Here is a 19778-nt window from a genome sequence, read left to right on the forward strand (position 1 = left end):
AAATACACAACATGTAAGTAAGGTTTCCCGTATGTACTCATACATATATAAATCACAGAACAGGAGTCATTAAAAATAATAGTGCAATAACTCTCCCTTTGGCACATTTCTTTTTTTTTTTTGGCAGTACTGGGGATGGAACCCAGGGGCATTCTACCTCCGAGAGACACCCCCAGCCCTAATTTTGATTCTTTATTTTGAGACAGGGTCTCAATGAGTTGCAAAGGGCCTCACTAAGTAGTAGCCGAGGCTGTCCGGAACTGAACCGTGATCCTCCTGTCTCAGCCTTCCAAATGCTGGGATTAGAAGCATGGGACACCATGCCCCCTTTAGCACACTTTCAAATAACCATCCTAAGTCCTCTTATTAAGCCTGAGGATAAATAATATAAACATAATGTGCTCAAAGCCAAATCCAAAAAGCATACTGTAAGTTATAATGCCTTACAACTTCACTCTTTTTACTTAATATGTTTGGATGTTTTAGCATATTAGGATATCTTCCTAAAAATGGCTATATTAGTTGCTGTTAATTCCTATGAATGGCTGCACGCTCTCTCCTGTATCATGCTAATGTGTTTAATGGATTTCTCTCCTATTCTTTTATGGAAGTACCATGGAGAAGCTCCAGTGTCATTTTAGATCTTATCTTTGGTTTTCTTTCTTGGCGCTTCCATTCTTTCATCTGTTGCAAGCACCCACTGGATTATATTTCAAAGTCCTGGTATCTGAGAACAAAACACTGTCTACATTGAAAGGGGATATAGGTATATGTGTGTGTGTGTGTGTGTGTATACACACACATGTATACACACATATGTATATATACATATATAGGTGTATGTATATATACACACAATATATACATATATATATAACATATACATGTTTATTTGCCTATAACTTCTTATGGAATGGGGGTTTAATAGCTACCATTTATTTTTGGTATAGTTAATATAAATTGATGCTTTAGTAAAAGTTGATTAGGATTGAGACATGTAAGTCACCTCAGCATACTTTTGTGACTAAGAATTTCTGTGCGTAATCAGCATTCAGTAGGTCATCCAGATAAAACTGTTTTGGAAGACTCATAGAGGAGGCTTGCCATTATTGTAGGAATCCTGATTAGCTCATGGAATAGACAGTTCACATACAAGAACACTTTAGAGGAAGTTTGCAAAATACACATTTGTATATTCAAAGGTACGAAGGACAAATATATCACACAAACTGGAAAATAAGGCAAAGAAATGTTTTTTATTTTAGGCTGGGCATCTACACAGAAACTACAGTTTTAGCATGCGCAAGGGAAGAGGGAGAACAGGCCGGATCAGGAGGCGAAAACTCTTCCGAAGGTCTGAATCAAGAGGAGGTACAGTTTTGTTTTGTTTTTTTTTCATGGCAGTGATTAAAAAAGAATTCTTTTGTTGAATGGCATAACTCTTCTCAAAGGGTCGCAAACAATGTTCAAAATGAGTATTTCTTAAAGGAATACTTTTCCAGGGTTTCATGTTGTTTAGGTGCTACATATCTTTTATTTATTTATTTTTTAGTTTTTTTATTGGTGCATGGTAGTCATACATCTTAATGGGCACAAGATGGTGGAGGCATACATGCACACATCACCCAATTACCTGATTCCCGCCCCTTTCCCTCTCCTCCTTCCTTCTCATGCTTGGCTCAGTGATTGGCATTGATATGTATGTTAATGTACATCATGTGCATTAGAGAATTTCCCTCTTCCTCCTCCCATCCCCTCAGTTAGTTTGCCTTATTTGCTCATCTGTAGAATCTTCTCCTTTGTCTAGAGTTCCTCCTACAACCCATTTTTCCCTAGCTTTCTCATATTAGGGAGAGCATCTGATTTCTTATTTTTTGTGGTAAGTTTTTTGTGGTAAGTTTGTTCTCATTCTTCTGAGGATCCTCCATACGTTTTCCAAAGTGGTCGCACTAATTTGTAGTCCTACCAACAATGTTTTGTTTTATTTTATTTTATTTTTTTATTTTTATTTTTATTTTTTGGTGGTACTGGGGTTCCTGGAAGCCCTTCTACCTCCGGGCTACACTCCCAGACCTCTTTTTACATTTTTATTTGGAAACAGGGTCTCCTAAGCCAGCGCGCGCAGCTGGCTTCGAACCAGTGCGATCCTCCTGTCTCTGCCTCCCAAGCGCGGGGATTACAAGCGTGCGCCACCACGCCCGGCTTTTATTTTATTTTTTATTTTTTTATTTTTTGGTGGTACTGGGGTTCCTGGAAGCCCTTCTACCGATGGTCCTCACTCCCAGACCTATTTTACACTTTTTATTTGGAAACAGGGTCTCTTAAGCCAGCGCGGCTGGCTCCGAACCAGCGTTATCCTCCTGTCTCCGCCTCCCAAGCACAGGGATTACAAGCATGTGCCACCATGCCCGGCTACCAACAGTGTTTTAGAGTTTCCACTTCTCCACATCCTCACCAGCATTTTATTAGGTTTATCTGTTTAGAATTTTGTGTTTTTGGTGCTATTTATGAATTATAGTTTTGTTTTTTTTTTGTGGGTCTGGGGACGGAACCCAGGGGCATTCGACCTCCGAGCTACACCCCCTGCCCTATTTTTTATTCTTTATTTTTTAAACTGGGTCTCAGTAAGTTGCGGAGGGCCTCACTAAGTAGCCGAGGCTGTCCGTGAACCGCGATCCTCAGGTTTCAGCCTCCCGAATGCTGGGATTACAAGCGTGCGCCACCAAGCCCGGTGAATTATAGTTTTTTAAATGTAAATTTTGGGCTATTGTTCATGTATAGAAATACCATTGATTTTTATATATTGATATTGAACAAGTTATTTTGGTAGTTTATTTTTTATTTTCTTTGAGATGGGTTCTTTCTGTTGCCCAGGATGGCTTAACCACCATTTCTCCTGCTGGGGTTGCTGGCATGTGCTTTTGCACTTGGTTTTCGGCTGCTGTTTTGTAGACTCCCGTTGAGTTTTCTACATAGGTGCTCGTGGCTCCTGAGAATAAGGACAGTTTTACCCCTTTCTCCATTTGATTTGTTTTATTGATTTTTTTTCTTGCCATAGTATGGTATGAAATTAAAATGGGGAGACTATCTCTTATTTTTATCTTAAAGGAAAGCATTCACCTTTTAATCATGAAATATATTAGCTGAATGTCTTTTGTTAGGTTTTATTTCCTGGGTTGAGAAGTTTCCTTCTGTGTTAATCAGCTTAGAATTTTCATCAGGATGGATGTTGAATTTCCTGAAAAACTTTTTTTCATCTTTTAAAATGCTCAACAGTGCAGCTGTGTGCTTATTTATTTATTTATTTTTGTGGTACTGAGGTTTGAACCCAGGGGCATTCTACCTCCAGTCTGCACCTCCAGCCCTATTTTTTATTCTTAGTTTTGAAACAGGGTCTCACTGAGCTGCACAGGGCTTCACTAAGTAACTGAATAGTCCTTGAATCACGATCCTCCTGTCTCAGTCTCTCAAATGCTGTTATTACAAGGGTGCGCTACCATGTCTGGCTGGTTTTGCTGTTTCAACTTACCTTAACAGTTTTTTACTAGGGGTTGAACCCAGGGGCATTCTCCCTCCAAGCCACACTTCTAGCCCTATTTTTGTTTTTATTCTTCATTTTGAAACGGTCTCACTAAGTTATGGAGGGCATTACTAAGCAGCTGAGGCTGGCTGCGAGCTTACGGTCCTCCTGTCTCAGCCTCCCAAGTACTGATATTACAAGTGTTACATCACAGCACCCGGCTCATCAGTGGTTTTTTTTTTTAAATTAAAGTTTATTTCTTTTTGTGATCTGTCCATTTAATAGAGTTTATCAAAGATACTCTTTTAAGATGATAGACTGATTATACAGTGATTTAATGCGCAGTTGTTTTCTCCTCTCCTGATTAGTGAATGAGAGCTACAAATCTGAATTTATAGAGCTGAAGAAATGGTTGAAAGATAGGGCCTTTGAAGACAGGAACTTAGTACCTGCCCGTTTCCCAGGTAAGCGGTGCATCGGCTCGCCTGCCCTTTCTGGAGCGCAGCTGTGGAAAGCTTGAGCGTTCTCTCTAGCCCTGCTCTCTCTGGGTGCACTTTCAGCCTGTGTGCTCGCTGGGATCTCTGTCTTGTAGCTGTGATAAATGTTTGTAGTTCACCTTGTGTGAAGTATATGAAAGTGGCCTGTGAAGAGAAATGAGATGATGATGACAGGAAATGAAAAATTAAAAAAGAGGATGATGCCATGAGTTAGGGTACCAAGAAGGTGTTATAACACCTGCACTTGCTGGCAGGAGCTGCGCACTTGAGTCCTGTCTCCAGCAGCCCACGCAGTTGGTGGGGTCAGTGCCCTGGATGCGAGTGTCTGGGCACTAAGCTAAGTGGTCTGCTCAGCAGAAGTGCAGGCGTCTTGGAACCTTTGCTGGGTCCTCGCAGGACAGCCATCTGAGGAACACGGCTGCAGGTGTGCTGGTCCCATCCCTGAGGAAGGTTCATGGAGTTTCCACTCCTTGCAGGCTGTTGGGATTGTCCCAGGCCCCAGTGAGCACGAGTAGTTTTCTAAGGGAGAGAGAGGCTCCAGCCAGCCAGTTGAGTGCTTGTTCCCCTTCGGGTGGTATGGTTCCAGGAGAGGAGCCCTTGGGGGTCTCAGCAAATGGTGCCCCTCACCTGAGGGACAGTCCTGCTCCCCAGGTGTTGGAGGAGGAGCGCGGTGGGTGCCAGGTAGTCACAGAACTTTATATCCTAAACGTAGCCAAGCCCAGGTGGTTTGACTTATTTTCTGGACACTGAAGAGCTACTACAGAGGTGAGATCCACATTTCTTTTCTGTAAGTTGCTCACAGAAGTTGGGCAGCTTGCTTTTGGCGTGTTCCTGCATACAAGGTCAGCCCACTGTGCCCACGCGTGGCTGGAGACAACCATAGAGTGCTCTCCAAGGAGCCCGGGGTCTGCTGCCACATGGAGGATTGTGTGACAGGGCTCTCAAACTCTACTTGACTGGGCGGGCTGCAGATACTTTACCTTATGGGAAACTTAAACTTATGCCATGGAGCGCTCCCTCCGGCCTTTAGCATCATTCAGGCATCTAGTAGGTAATTGAACTTCGAGCAAATTAACGTCCTCTTATATTTCCCGAGATAAATAATTTCTTATGTGTGTCCCTAGCCAATGAGGTAACGTGTATACATTGTTCCACAAGAGTCTGTTACATGTGGTGACTTTGGCTAAGATACTTCATTTCAGCCCTCTGTTGAAATGACAAGAGAGAGTGGCTCTCCAAGGCAGAGTCCAGTCAGGACCGGGGGCATTGTAGTATGTCCTAGCCATGCCGTCCTGAACTGTAGGTGTGGGAAACAAGAGTTTTTAAAGGTAAATGAGGAGAGTTGGCAAGCTGTTTTGAAACAGTTATCACTGGCTGCAAGGATCAGTAAGGAGGGTGGAGTCATTCCAAGGCTGAGCAGACAATTGCTGAGCAGTTATCCTAGCAGAAGTATTTTCCAGTGAGGTTGGCTTGATGGAATCTTTCGTGATAGCTTTATTATCAGGCAGTCTGGTGTGGGGACATCCTGACATGGCCTTCTCTGGCTCTCTTTCATGGGATTGACGCCAGTGACTTCATTTTGGTTCTGACAGCTGTCACATAGCTGTTTTCAGTTAGGGCCTTTCCAAGTATTGTGAACCATTGTTCCCAACGTCCAGTAGAATGTTTACCTGAGACAAAGAACAGTCAGGAAAAGCCACACACTCAGGTGAAACCATGTGAAGTTCTTCAGCCTGTGACCAAGAGAAAATCCTGTCGGGGGTATGCTTTGCCCAGTTAGGCCTCAACCTTGAGCCTTGGCCTGCCCTAAAGGACTATACTCCCACCAGGAGATCAGGACGCTTTCTAGAAGAGCTTCCTGACCACCGGGTAAGCCTAGGAGTCAAAGACTGAGAGGCCCAGCTTTAGCTGTGTGTAACTCTGAAGCTCATCCGCATTTTTCGTTCAGTTGGGATCTCTAAGACCTTGAAGGTGCAATTGGATTTACCCTTTTTCTGTCTTTGCTTTTCTAGGTACGGGAAGAGGGCTGATGAGCAAAACATGTCTGAGGGTGAGGACTTCTCTTTTATCCTTGAAACCCAGTATAGACTTTGCCTCAAATCAAATGAATTAGAAATACTTTAGACCTGCAGCTCTTTCTCTTACTTACCTAATGGATGTGTTTGATGACAGTTCTGTCAAGTAGGATTAAGTTTGCTGCACATAAAAGACAAACCAAGAAGTCTTGGTGCTTAAATAGCAGGAAGTTTATTTTGCTGTCATTTAAATAAATAAGCCTGGAGGGAGCTGATCCCCTGCCCTTGGAGATGCTGACTCCTTCCAGCTCTCTGTCCCCCTAAGCCTGTTGGAGGCTCTCGTATGAGCAGTCACTGGGAGAAAGGGAGAGGAAGTGCAGGGCCCTCCCTTCCAGGGCCCCCTAGCCTTGCCTCCTAGGCTACTCACCCAGTAGCTGCCTAGGAGGGGAAGGTGTGCCATCCGTTCCCTGGCCCTTTGCCCTGAAATGTCACTCAGGAGGAAGAGGAGGAGGAAGAGGAGGAGGAGGAGGAGGAGGAAGAGGAGGAGGAGGAGGAGGAGGAGATGGAGGAGGAGAGAAGGAGGAAAGGCATGTTGGAGTAGGCCATGCTCTGCGGTATCAAGCTGTAGGACTCAGATCACATGGTCAGGGTGCCAAGGGAGCCCTCCACAGTATGGGAAGCAGGGCCTGAGCTGCGGGGAAGGTCTGGGAGTCCAGCCAGAGTTGTTCCAACTATAGGGCCCGGAAGAAGACTCCAGACCTTTTGGCTTCTGTCTCCTCACCTAGAAAATGAGGAGGTCAGCCAGATAGATGATCTTCAAGGGCCCTTTTAGTATTTTCCATGGCATTTTACTTTTACTTATTTATTTTTTATTCTTTATTTTGAAACAGGGTCTCATTGAGTTGCAGAGTACCTCACTCTGCAACTAGTAGCTGAGGCTGTCCATGAACTGTGCCCCTCCTTCTCAGCTTCCTAAATGCTGGGATTATAAGTGTGTACCACTATGCCCGGCTTCCATGACATTTTAAAGCATTATCTAATACACATGTTTTGGTAAAGCTAGAAATTGATTCTTTATCTAAAGTTACTAAAAATTATTTATTTTATTAACATCTTTGGTGTCAGATATTTAAGCTAGGGCCTTGTGCATGCTAAGCTTATGCTCTGCCATTGGGCTATAGCTCCAGGCCCTTTCTTTTTTGTGGTACTGGGGATGGAATCCAGGGGTACTCTACCTCCGAGCTACACTCAGCACTATTTTTTATGCTTTATTTTGAAACAGCGTCTGACTGAGTTGCAAAGGGCCTCACTAAGTAGCTGAGGCTGTCCGCGAAACTGAGGTCCTCCTTTCTAAGCCCAAATGCTGGGATTACAAGTGTGAGCCACCACTCCCAGCCCTAAATTTATTTCTAATTTCATAATTTAATTTGTTTTAAAGTCAGTTAACCACTTTAATGATGTTTATGCATATATTTTAATAGTATTCCCATTACATTGTGCAATATTTTTATATTTTCAGAAGGGTATAATTGACCTATTTTGAGGCAGAATTTGGGAAAAAGTATGTTTTTTTGAGATCATGAAATAATTGGCATTTGTCCCATATGGACTTTCAAATATAGTTTTTTTTTTAATTTTTTATTTTTTGGTGGTACTGGGGTTCCTGGAAGTCCTTCTACCTCCGGGCTACACTCCCACACCTATTTTTTTTATATTTTTATTTGGAAACAGGGTCTCCTAAGCCAGCGAGCCTGGCTACGAACCTGCGCGATCCTCTTGTTTCTGCCTCCCAAGAGTGGGGATTACAAGCGTGGCCACCACGCCCGGCAGAATATAGCTTTTTAATTAAACTTTTTGAAAGTAGAGACATTTTTTAAGTGTGGTGAAATGCGCAGGTCTTAACGGTACAGTTTGAAGTATTTGATAAGAAGATATACAGTTAGATACAGGGTGTTTTATTAAATGCTTTTTAAAATCAGCAAGTCATAGAATATCAGAGCTAGCGGATTCTACCACAGTCATCCAGATCAATCTTACTTTATGGCTTCAGAAAGCGGAATTTGAGCCCCAGAGACCTTGGGCTGATTTTTAGCCAACTCAGATGCCAGTCAAAATGCAGGTGGATCTGCTTGCTTCTCAGAGTTCTCGTTGGTGTCTCTTACTGGTGTCTGCTGCCTTCTATTTTCATTTCCCCCCTGTGCTTCCATGAGTAAGAGAAGCTGAAAACGTTTGCAAGTGGCATGTAGATCCTGCTGGGCAGGCTGGGCCGCCCTTCTTTAGCCAGCTGCCACACGTCTTGCCATGTAGAGAGGAGGCGTGGCCACTAGGATTTCACCGCACGATTTTTTTTTAAGAGACAGGCCTCACAATGTCGTCTGGGCTGCGCAGCTCAGGTGACCCTCCTGTCTCAGTCTCCTGAACAGTTGGAACTGCAACTGTGTGCCACGGTACAGGGCTTCACTGGATGGAACTTTTTTGAGTAGTTTCTGCCTGTTCCTCCGATAGCACAGTTGTGAAAGAACAGTATGATTGAGTTGTCAGGTGTTCCAATGTTCCCTTCCACTGCGTGGTGGACTGGTGGGACTCAGTCCTGTCCTGCCTTGTGGTGGGGGTCCTGGGGCCTTGCTGTGGGGGTCCTGGAGCCTTGCGGTGGAGCAGCCCTGCCTGAATCTGCTGGCTCAGGGGTCAGGAGCGGCCGCTGGGGGCTCCCGGCTAGTGGTTGGGTTAAAGGGGCTTCTTGGTAGATGACTGTGGCAGCAGAGACTTTACAAAGCTCACAGTCATGGGCCCTTCAAAGCAAGGGTGTCCTAAACTTTCCTTTCTTTTTGTCAAGGAGGGACAAATGATTATTTCACTGCCTGAGAGCTGCCTGCTCACCACGGACACGGTGATCGGAAGCTACTTAGGGACGTACATTGCTAAGTAAGTGACCACATCATGCTCACCTGGCACCCGCGCTTCTCCTCAGAAGCCTCTGGCGCTGGCAAATGTCATGTCTAAGTGACAGTTCCGTAGGACCCAGACCCGTGTCCAGCTAATAAATACTTTAAATCAAATAGGAGGCTGCTCTTCATGCACTGTAAACGGCATCTGTGAGGTCTGGAGTTGGCTGTCTGGGATATGGGTGAGTCCTGACCCCACGTAACTAGGAGATGAAGGTTAACTGGGACAGAATCTGTAAATACACATGGAATGCCCTGACTCCCAGAAGTTGGTCTTTCCAATTGTAGTAGGTATTGACAGATGTTACTTAACTCTTTCTTTAGCCGAATCCTATTGTATTTTCTTGAAATTTTTTCTCCACTCTGAGGAGTCTTGCCATCATGAAAGAATTCATTTTCTTTAGGCACAGAAGAGAGGAGGTGACGTGGAGCTGGGAAGGCTGAGGACTGTTTTCCAGTGCGCCTTCTGGTGGCCTTGGTGCTGGGCCTGCTGAGGGCAGGATGAGTGAGAGCCCCAGCAGAGGGGTTTCTAAATCAGGAGTGTTGGGAGAGGGAGCTGTTTCTTTTTTTTCTTTTTTTTTTAATGTGGTACTGGGGCTTGAACCCAGGGATGTTCTACCTCTGAGCTATACCCCCAGCCCATTTTTTATTCTTTATTTTGAAACAGGGTCTCACTAAGTTGTGGAAGGCCTCACTAAGTAGCTGTGAGGCTGGCTGAGAACCTGTGATCCTCCTGTCTCAGCCTCCAAGTATTGGGATTACAGGTGTGCGCCACCACACCTGGCTTGAATGAGCTGTTTCTTACCCCAGGTCAGCTCTGGACTTTCCCTCCCTTGTGTCTTTACAGGGTGCTCTTAGGATTCACCTTTTCTGAATCATTTTTGTCTTGAGTAGAACATATCTAGACACTGAAAGATTAAAGACAACCTTTTCCAAATTTATTTATGCCACATGTGATACCTTATTGGTAACTATGCAAAGCAGTATTATACAGTCTGATAGAGCACGTTGCTGGCCCCAGGTACGTTACGAGCTCTCAGTTTCCAGCCGAGTTGGTGCGGTCCTGTAGAACTTTGTACAGTGACAGAGCTGATTGTTTTGACTGTTTCATATGATGGCCAGTCATCAGAAGTGGCTTTTGAGTACCTGACATGTGACTTGTCTTACTAAGGAAGTGAATTTTAAACACCAACTTAATTCTGAGTAGTCTAGGTATCTTTGTGTACCCAGTGGTCACTGTATTAGATGGTGTAGGTCTAGGTTCTGTTCACCAGTGTTTCCCCACTGTAGTTTACATTTTAACCCAAGTGAAACAAATGGGCTTAAGACAAAACCTTCAAACAGGAGAACCAAGTTGGAATGAAATGGGCTTTTTTATAAAGGTGTTTTGTAAACCGTGGTGGAGTCTGTGTTGAGCGCGCGCTCCTGACACATCAGTGTGGCTTGCAGTCGCCCTTGGCTGGGCTTCACTTGGGTGGGAAGAGCCTTAAGCAAGGTGGTAGCTCTGGCCGCTCTCCGTCAACCTAGTGTGCCTTGACGATGGAGCACAGCCCCTCTGGCGGCAGACCAAGCCACTTAGCGCATTCCATGTTGCAACTAAAAGTAATTTCTTCAACCTGTCTTTAATTAAAAGGTGGAAGCCGCGTCCGTCTCCTCTGCTCGTGCTGTGTACCTTCTTAGTTTCAGAAAAACATGCTGGGAACTGGTCTCTCTGGAAGCCCTACCTGGAGATTTTACCTAAGACCTACACCTGTCCTGTGTGCTGGGAGCCCGAAGTGCTGAATCTTCTTCCCAGGCCTTTAAGAGCAAAGGCTGAGGAGCAGAGAGCCAGCCTGCAGGAGCTCTTTGCCTCCTCCAGAGGCTTCTTCTCCTCCCTGCAGCCTCTGTTTGCGGAGGCCGTCGACAGCATCTTCAGCCACAGCGCCCTCCTGTGGGCCTGGTGCACTGTCAACACCAGGGCCGTGTACCTGAGGCCCAGGAGGCGGGAGTGCCTCTCTGCTGAGCCAGACACCTGTGCGCTCGCTCCCTACCTGGATCTGCTGAACCACAGCCCGCACGTCCAGGTGAGAAGCTGGCAGGGACACCCTCTGTTTCCATAGGAAGATCCCAGCGTGTAGAGCCTGGGACGTTGAATAGCTGGCTTCTAGTCAGTGTGCTAGACCGACCTGTCTTCAGGCTTGCCCGGCCTTTCCTGCTGACCCCCTCGTCATCCTAGCATGCTTCCCCTGTCTTTTCTCCACTCTGCCTTCCAGGCCTGCAGCCCGGCCGTGTCCCTTGCTGCCCTTCTCCCTGCCTGTGGCCAGAGTCCTTCCTTCTGGCTCCTTCCAGACTCAGGCCAAGGCCTTGCTTATCTCCCTTCCTCCCTTTGCACTTTGAGGCCCGCGTAGAACACTCGCCTTGCTTCCTCACTCATGCTCCTTTCCCAGAACCTTGGGGGTGGGGACTTGTCTGTTCCTCTTTATAACCAGAGAGCTCTGCGGGGCCTGGCACTGCAGGTGTTCAGTAAGTGTGCACGAATGGGGCAGTAGTGGGGAGACAGTCCCAGGCCTCCCCAGCCCTCGCCTCTGTGGTGTGTATGTGCAGGTGTGCTGCGGTGAAAGCCTGGTGTGGGGGAAGGAGGAGGGCGCCCTGGCTCACCTGTGAGGCACAGCACTGAGTACCCTGCAGGGCACACAGTGGAGGCACAGCAGTGCGTACCCGCAGGGCACACAGTGGAGGCACAGCACTGAGTACCCCGCAGGATACACAGTGGAGGCACCTGCTGCTCCTCTCACGTGACTAGCCACCATGAAAATATTGATGGTGCCTTGCTGACCTGTGTACCAGTGAGTGGAGACCTTAGGGAGGTCCTGCGTGCTTTCTTAGGCCCGGGACAATGGCCCGTCCAGTTGTGACTTTTCTAGAAAGCCTTGTTTTTCACACTGGACACACAGGAGCCTGAGGCTAGACGAGCAAATGTTTTTGTGGTTGATGTCGGCGAGTAGTCGGGGATGTGTAGTGCGATGGGATGTGAGATACAGTGACTCAGTCCCCATCAGTGAGACTTTTCTCTTTTGGGGCTTTTGGTGCATTTAGGCTTCAAAGCAAGTGATTTTGTAGACTACTGTCGGAAGGCCACAGCGGCAGCCTGAGGTGTGTGGCCTCAGGGCCCTGAGCGAGGAATGGTTTGTGCTGTTTCAAAGGATTGTGAAAGAAACCACTGTGGCAGAGACCACGCAGGGCTGGGGAAGCTGCACGTATTTACGATGGGGCTTTACAGCTAAGACTGTTGGCACCGCCATGTCCTCTCCCCCAAACTGGGAAGATCCGCCACAGGTCAGCTCCTGTCAGTGTCGTGTGTCGGTGGTGAATGGTGGGTGTCATGTGTGGAGCCCAGGTCCTGGGGGCTCCCTCCTACCAGTGGATGAGGTGGAGGTGAATTAAACAGGCTGATGTGGAGAAGGGCCGTTTCCCTCACGCAGTTAAGTTCATTGATGAGCATTTGGAAGCTGCGTCTGATGTAAATTAATGCAATAATTTAATCAGCTTTTGAGTTTATACTTAAAATAGTCTCTAACGATTTTCTGTTTAGGTAGAAGCAGCATTTAATGAGGAGACTCGCTGTTATGAAATTAGAACAGCTTCGAGTTTGAGAAAACACGAGGAGGTGTTCATCTGCTACGGCCCTCACGATAACCAGCGGCTGCTCCTGGAGTATGGCTTTGTCGCTCCCCACAACCCTCACGCCTGCGTGTCTGTCTCAAGAGGTTGGAATCAGCTTGGCTCTCGTTATTTATCTTGCTAAAACAGCGACGTTTTATTATCATTTGGAGGTGTGGTTATTTTGAGTTTTAAAACAACAAAACCTGAAAACATGCTTACACATCGTTGATTTTTATCTTGGTTAGAGCTAGCCTTACACTTAGTAACTGTATAATTTTAATATTGAACAAAAACAGCAAAGCTCTGGTTGATGGTCAGGGTAAGAAGAACTCAGTATTTTATTGCACTGGGTCAGAGGATAGACTGGAAGAAAGGAATTCTGCTAAGGAAATAAGTATTATACTAATCGATGGAAGGAAATGGAAATATCTGTGCTTCAACATTGTCCTTGTCCCTGAATGCAGAATAGGATTAGAGAACAGTAAATGAATTTTTTTGTGGTACTGGGAATGGGACCAAGAGGCCTTCTACCTCCAAGCTACACCCGCAGCTCTATTTTTTAGTCTTTTATTTTTGAAACAGGGTCTCATCAACTTGCGAAGAGCCTCGCTAAGTAGCTGAGGCTGTCTGCGAACCGGGATCCTCTGGTCTCCACCTCCCGAATGCTGGGATGACAAGCGTGTGTCACTGCGCCCGGTCTGATAATCTGGTTTTGATTGTTTTGGAGCGTGAACTGAGCTTTGAGGTGTTCTGTCTTGTGGCCTTGGGATTTCTTACAGCTTTTCGGGAGCTAAACATTGATCTCATTGAATTGCATTTGAAGAGTAGACTTGTGTGAATTAGGAAGAACTGTTTATACTTGTCTTGGTTGCTTATGGGAAGGCAAATGAGTTGAGAAGGGAAGGGACTTTTGTCTGAATTATCCCCTCAGTCTCTGTCTGAATTTGTTTTTTTTTTTTAATGTAGAAATGCTTGTTAAATACCTTCCATCAACAGATAAACAGATGAATAAAAAGATTTCCATTTTAAAAGACCATGGCTTTATAGAGTAAGTATTTTTCTTTCTTTCTTGAAATGATTCCTTTGGAAAGTTTTCATGAAAAAATTTAGGGTGTTAGGGTTTCCATAGTCATGAGACACCTCCAGACCCTGCATCAGCTGACACATAGGTATTCACTAAGGACTTACTAGGTTCAGTAAAATTGTGCTCCATGTTGTGGGGGCACAGGAGTATAAGACACTTTAAAGAAGCTCATTTGGGGATATAAGAGGCATGTTTGAAATATTACTGTATCACAGTAGAGCCCCCTGTGTGTAGATCGGTGGCCGAGCCTGAGTTTGCCTTTAGCTTGTGGTCAGGTGGGATGGCACTGGCTCTTGAAGGGTATCTTGGCCTTAGGAGAACCAGTCACCTAGCATCTTGGGGCTCTTGGGGTCAGTGGGTGGCTGGGCGATCCCACACCAGCCAGGTGGATAGGGCTCTTTTGTGCATAAGATTAAGTTTGAAAGGGTCCTGCAGGAGCCTGAGAGCAGGCTGGCTTGAGTGGCTGTCATTGCTGTGACCCCAGGGTCACATGCTGTGAACCTTGTGCTGTGCCCTCTTGCTCTGGCTCAGCCAAGTTCAGTCTTACTAAAATTGACTGGAAATAGCTTATTATTCTTAAAAAAAAAAAAAAAAACTTCAAAAAGAGGACTGTTTCTTAGGCTTTATCCTTACGTATCTGCTGACCTATTTTTCTCTTGTCTTTTTTATGAAGTTCATGGGTAACATAATGTTTTGTGACCCCTTTAAAAAAAGTTTGGTTCTTCACCCATTTTGTCCTGTTGTCATGAACTAATGAAGTGATGCACATGTTATTTGTTTTTCCACTTTAGAAACTTGACATTTGGATGGGATGGACCATCTTGGAGGCTACTCACGGCTCTTAAGTTGTTATGTCTGGAAGCTGAAAAATTGTAAGTCATAAACTGTTGCTGTAGGCCGGACCTAAGTTTGGGGGTGTTTTTGGCTTGCATTCAAATACCTGAGTGGAGAGAAAAAGGACTTACCTTATGTTGGAGTTGGTTCTTTTTGTGTAACTTCTTCATGTAAGGGTGTGTTTTATTTTTTATTTTATCATTTATTTATTTTTGTGCTACTGAGGATTGAATGCAGAGGCATTCTACCTTTGAGCCACACTCCCAGCCTGATTTTACTTCTTATTTGGAAACATGACCTTGCTAGGTTGATGAGTCTCACTAAGTAGCTGAGGCTGTCCTCAAACCCGTGATCTTCCTGTCTCAACCTCCCAAGTACTAGGATTACAGGCGTGCACCACCACACTTGGCTCATGTTTTATTTTTTTGTATTGACTATTTCTGGAATTCTGACTTCAGAATCATAATCAGTACATGGCTCTGAGAAGTTGTTCAGGGTAAATACTTAAGAACTGTGAACACTGACAGAGGCAAGTCCCAGTAGGTGGGTTTTCCCTGGGACCTGGCAGAGCTCCTACCCTGGCCCTAGCCCTGCTAGGGCAGATCTGGAGGCTGTGCTGGAGAGCCTGCAGTCCCCTGGGGGAGGCGGGGTAAGCCCTGGCATGGCTGTGCCTCCTCACAGGGCTCCTGAGTGCTCCTGCAAGGCTGGCAGCCCCGCTGGCAGTGTCTGCTGGCTGGCAGGCCCATCGGCCATGGGCTGGTCGTGGAGGGAGGACTTCCTGGAGATGGTGAGGCCCGTCCTCTGGTGGCTAGGAGGAGTGAAGGAGTCTGCTCAGGACCAAGGCTAGGTCCTGGTGCTCAGCAGGCCTGCCTGTCCTTGCTGCCCGTGCCCTTGCTTTCTTCTTTCCAGTGAGGACTTGGAAAGTAAAAGTTCTCCTTAGTTTTGCACCAGAAGTAGAGCGGGCCCTTGAGCAACATGTGCTTGAGCTGCGTGTGTCCATCTATGTGTGGACTTTTGTTGGACAGGTGTGGCAGTTTGAAAAGCCTTGCAGATGAACTGTGTAGCCTAGAAATGTGGAAAAAATTAAGATGATGTTAAGGATGTCATGGAGATGTAGGCAATAGCCTATTTTATATTCACCACCATAAAATACATAGAGACCTATTTTAAAAATTACTTTATGCCAGGCATGGTGGCACATGCCGTTTGTTAATCCCAGTACTTGGAAGGCTGAGACAGGAGGATCACAGTTCAAGGCCAGCCTCAGCAACTTAGTGAGGCTCTCAGCAACTTACTAAGACCCTGTTTCCAAATAAGAAATAAAATTGGGCTGGGGATATAGCTTGGAGGTTGAGTGCTTCTGGGTTCAATCCCAGTACCACAATAAAAAAAAAGGTTATGTATACCTGCGTGGAGGCGGTGTATCAGTGCCCTCACCCCTGAGTGTTCAAGGGTCAGCCACAGATGCCTTTACTCTCAGCAGGTAAAGTGGTTTTTATCTTTCAGATATGATGAATTCTGGAAACGATATGTTTCCTTCCTTTTATTGTTCAGGACTCTGGGTGAATCTGTGGCCCACCCAGGTGCACCTGGTGCCCAGGCATCCTGGCACCCATGAGTCAGGGATGGTCCTGGCTGCCTCTTTTCTTTCCTCTTTGTCTTGTTCTCCCAGCTCCTTCATTTTATGTCTTACTTTGTCTCTTGTCTGTCCATGTATGTGTGGGTTCTTTGAACATGGCACGCGTAAGTCCTTTTTGGGCCCTTCAACTTAAATGAAGCACCTGGGTGTCCCCCAAGCAGAGGTCCTCCTTGGGCCCCTGTTCTTCCCTTGCAGTCCCTTCTGTCCCAGGACAAGTGTATGGCTGGGATTCTGCCTGGCAGACGGTGCATGCCTGTCTGCCTCCTGTGAGTTTCCAGGGTGAGGTCTCCAGCCTTCCCATGTCTCAGTTTCTTGGAGTCTAATGGAATAACTGTGCTTTCTTTGCTGGGTAGTTGTGAAGAATAAATAACATAATGGTCACACATGAAATGCCCTTCTAGGCACAGTAAGTTTTGTTATCTTCCATGCGCGCTCATCTGCTCTTGAGGTCCCAGCCGTCTGAAGCTGATTTCCTGTCCTGTCTGCTGCTCCTCTGTACCTTCGGCTGTGTGCACCTGACCGTGGGTTGCAGCGGCCGTCTCCCTCCATTCTGAGCCCCTCTGTCCCCGGGTTCTGCACTCCACCCCTTCTTCCCGGTGTGCTGTGTAGCTTTGCGCCCTCTGGCCGGCAGCCTGCTTTCTCATGGTGCCTGTCCTGACACACCGGCCTTCTTCCGCCAGCAGAATATTGGCCCCACCGGCACAGTGAGCCTTGCTTCCTACAAACCCGCACGGTGCAAAAGTGGAGTGCCCTGCATGTGGACAAAGGCTTGGCTCCAGATCCTCCTCCATACAGAGGGCTTTTGCCTTCTGAAGTGTGTCCCAGGTTGATCTGTCACTGCAAGAGCTGCCAGTGCCTCAGCTCCCAGTGTCTGTCCTTGCTGCTGTGGCCCCCAAGCTGCCCCATCCTGTCCCCGCCATCCTTTTTGGTCTCTGCTTTACCTCTGGGGTGGGGTAGGGTGTGACGCCACTTGCTTGTGTGTCAGACACAAGGTCGTAAAGTCCCTGTCAGCAGAGAGCACCCGATTCCCCTCCCCTCCCCTCCCCTTCCCCCTTCCCTTCCTCCCTCCCTCCCCCCCCCCTCTTTCTTTCATACTGGGGATTAAAACCAGGGGCATTCTATCTCCACGCAATATCCCATCCCTATTTTTTATTCTTTATTTTGAAACACGGTCTCACTAAGTTGCAGAGGGCCTCACTAAGTAGCTGAGGCTGCCCAGGAACCTTCGATCCCCCTGTCTCAGCCTCCCAAGTACTGGGATTACAAGCGTGCGCCACCATGCCTGGCTTGGTCACTCCCTTCTTAATGTATCTTATTGCTCTGCACAAGAACTGCAAGTTGAGTGGAAATTTTAGGGCATCTGCTTATACAGTGAACTTATACAATTACACAGTATATTGTACTTCTGGAAGAATAGGAGAAAAAGTGTGGGCTGTGTTGCAGTGTGAAAGTTATCTTTAGTTTTGGAGAACCTGCTGAAATGATCTTATTGGACATTTTTGTTATAGTCCATGCTGGAAGAAGATACTTCTTGGAGAAGTAGTTTCAGATATAAATGAGAAGACAAGTTTGGATGTAGCCCAGAAAATATGCTGTTATTTCATAGAGGAGACTTCTGCTATGCTTCAAAAGGTATCTTTCTTAAAGAAGTATTTTGACTGAGTTACTTGTTTTATATATGTTATTAGGGATTGTAGATTTTATAAGAGCAGTGTTTAGTGTCCTGAATATTATTGTAATTTCTGTTTTTTTACTTTTGACATTATACCACCTATACTTTAATTCCTTCCTTCCTTCCTTCCTTCCTTCCTTCCTTCCTTCCTTCCTTCCTTCCTTCCTTCTTCCTTCCTTCCTTCCTTTCTTTCTTTTTTCTTTTTGTGATACTAGGGATGGAACCCAGGGGCCTTCAACTCTGGGTTACACTCCCAGACCTATTTTATATTTTATTTGGAAACAGGGTCTTTTAAGCCAGCTGAGGCTGACTTCAAACCTGCGCAATCCTCCTGTCTCAGCCTCCCAAGCATGGGGATTACAAGCGTGCGCCACCACACCTTGCAAATTTTTTTCTTTTTAATCAAGTAAAAATTGCCTGGATTTATAAAGTACAATACGTTTGACACACACATGTCAGAATGGCTTAAAACACTTAGTTTTTGCTGGTGGTGAGAACCCTTAAAAGTCCACCTTAGCGCTTTTCACATATCTAATATACACACTACTCTTAGCGCTGGTTATCATGTTGTACAGTAGGGCTCATGGACTTTTTCTTCCTATCTATCTGAAATTTGGTACTCTTGATTAATGTCTCCCAAGTCCCTCTCCCCCACCCCAGTATCTGGTAATTACCATTCTGTTCTTTTTTCTATGGGTTCATTGTTTTTACATTCTATATATAAATGAAAATATGCAGTTTTTCTCTTTCTACGCCTGGCCTGTTTCATTTAACACAGTATCTTCTGGGTTCATACCCGTTGTCACAAATGACAGAAAACCTATGCATTTTTAATAAGTGGAATAGTATTCTTTTGTGTATAATACCACATTTTCCTTACCCACTCATACGCTGATGGACAGTTAGGTTGATTCTGCATGTATGCCAGTACCTTTAAACAGATAAAAACTCATTGTATGATCCCATAGTAATAGGTTTTCAGATACCTTTTTTATGTTTCACTTTATTAAATATTTTAATTAAATGAGAAATCAGCTCATTTATATGAAAGCATGATGGGGATTAAAAGGAAGCTTCGTGAACCTTGAAGACATTATGTGGAATGAAACAGGGACAAATACTTTGTGGCTCCACTTGCATAAGGCACCCAGAGTGGGCGATGCAGGGAGACAGTAAGTACAGCTTGCCAGGGACTTCGGAGAGGGAGGAATTGGGTTGTTAACGGTTAGAGAATTTGTGTTTGGGGTGATAAAAACCTTTGGATCTTAGTAGTGACGATTATACAACAGTGGGAATGTACTTCATGCCATTGAACTGCACCCCTAAAAATGCTTAAGCTGGTAAATTTTATGATACATTTATATCTTATCACAGTAAAAATAATTAAAAAATAACTTCCAGGTTTCTCACATGAAGGAAGAAAAAGCGTCTTTGCTAAAGCAGCTGGCTTTGGTGGAAACACTGTGGATGGAGGAGCTCAGGATTCTCAGGGCCTCCACTGAGATCCTGAGCAGGTTGCAGAGCCATCTTACTGACGTCTCCTAAGTGCCTCTGACCACCTCCTGTGGTGCCTGCGGCTTACATATCTTAAACTAGGGCTGGCCTAAGTTGATATCCACTAAATTACCGAGTTCATTCCTCACAGGCATAGAAAAATCAGTCCTTAAATTCATTTGGAACAACAAAAAACCCTAGAATAGCCAAAGTAGTTCTCAGCAACAAAAACCATGCAGGAGGAATTGCAATACCTTCAACTTATACTACAAAGCCATAGTAATAAAAACAGCATGGTATTGGCACAAAAATAGACACATAGACCAATGGGAAAGAATAGAAGACTTAGAACATATCCACACACTTATGGCCAAAAATATACACTGTAAATAAAGATAGCCTCTTCAATAAATGGTACTGGCAAAACTGATTAACCATA

The 19778-nt window shown here is 45.5% G+C and overlaps 1 protein-coding gene across 1 annotated transcript; it reads left to right on the forward strand.

The window, feature by feature from the left end:
- Positions 1-1274: 1274 nt before the first annotated feature.
- SETD4 (SET domain containing 4) lies at positions 1275-19390 on the forward strand (the record flags this gene model as incomplete). The annotated part of the gene is made up of 10 exons (XM_080696453.1): positions 1275-1371; positions 3889-3984; positions 6030-6067; positions 8866-8954; positions 10608-11037; positions 12546-12720; positions 13583-13664; positions 14492-14572; positions 17682-17805; positions 19247-19390. Exons 1-10 carry the CDS (start codon positions 1299-1301, stop codon positions 19388-19390), a joined length of 1332 nt encoding a protein of 443 aa, XP_080552579.1. The 5' UTR covers positions 1275-1298.
- Positions 19391-19778: the final 388 nt, after the last annotated feature.

This window comes from Muscardinus avellanarius (genome assembly GCF_963383645.1).
Source record: "Muscardinus avellanarius genome assembly, chromosome: 5".
Lineage (NCBI taxonomy): Eukaryota > Metazoa > Chordata > Mammalia > Rodentia > Gliridae > Muscardinus > Muscardinus avellanarius.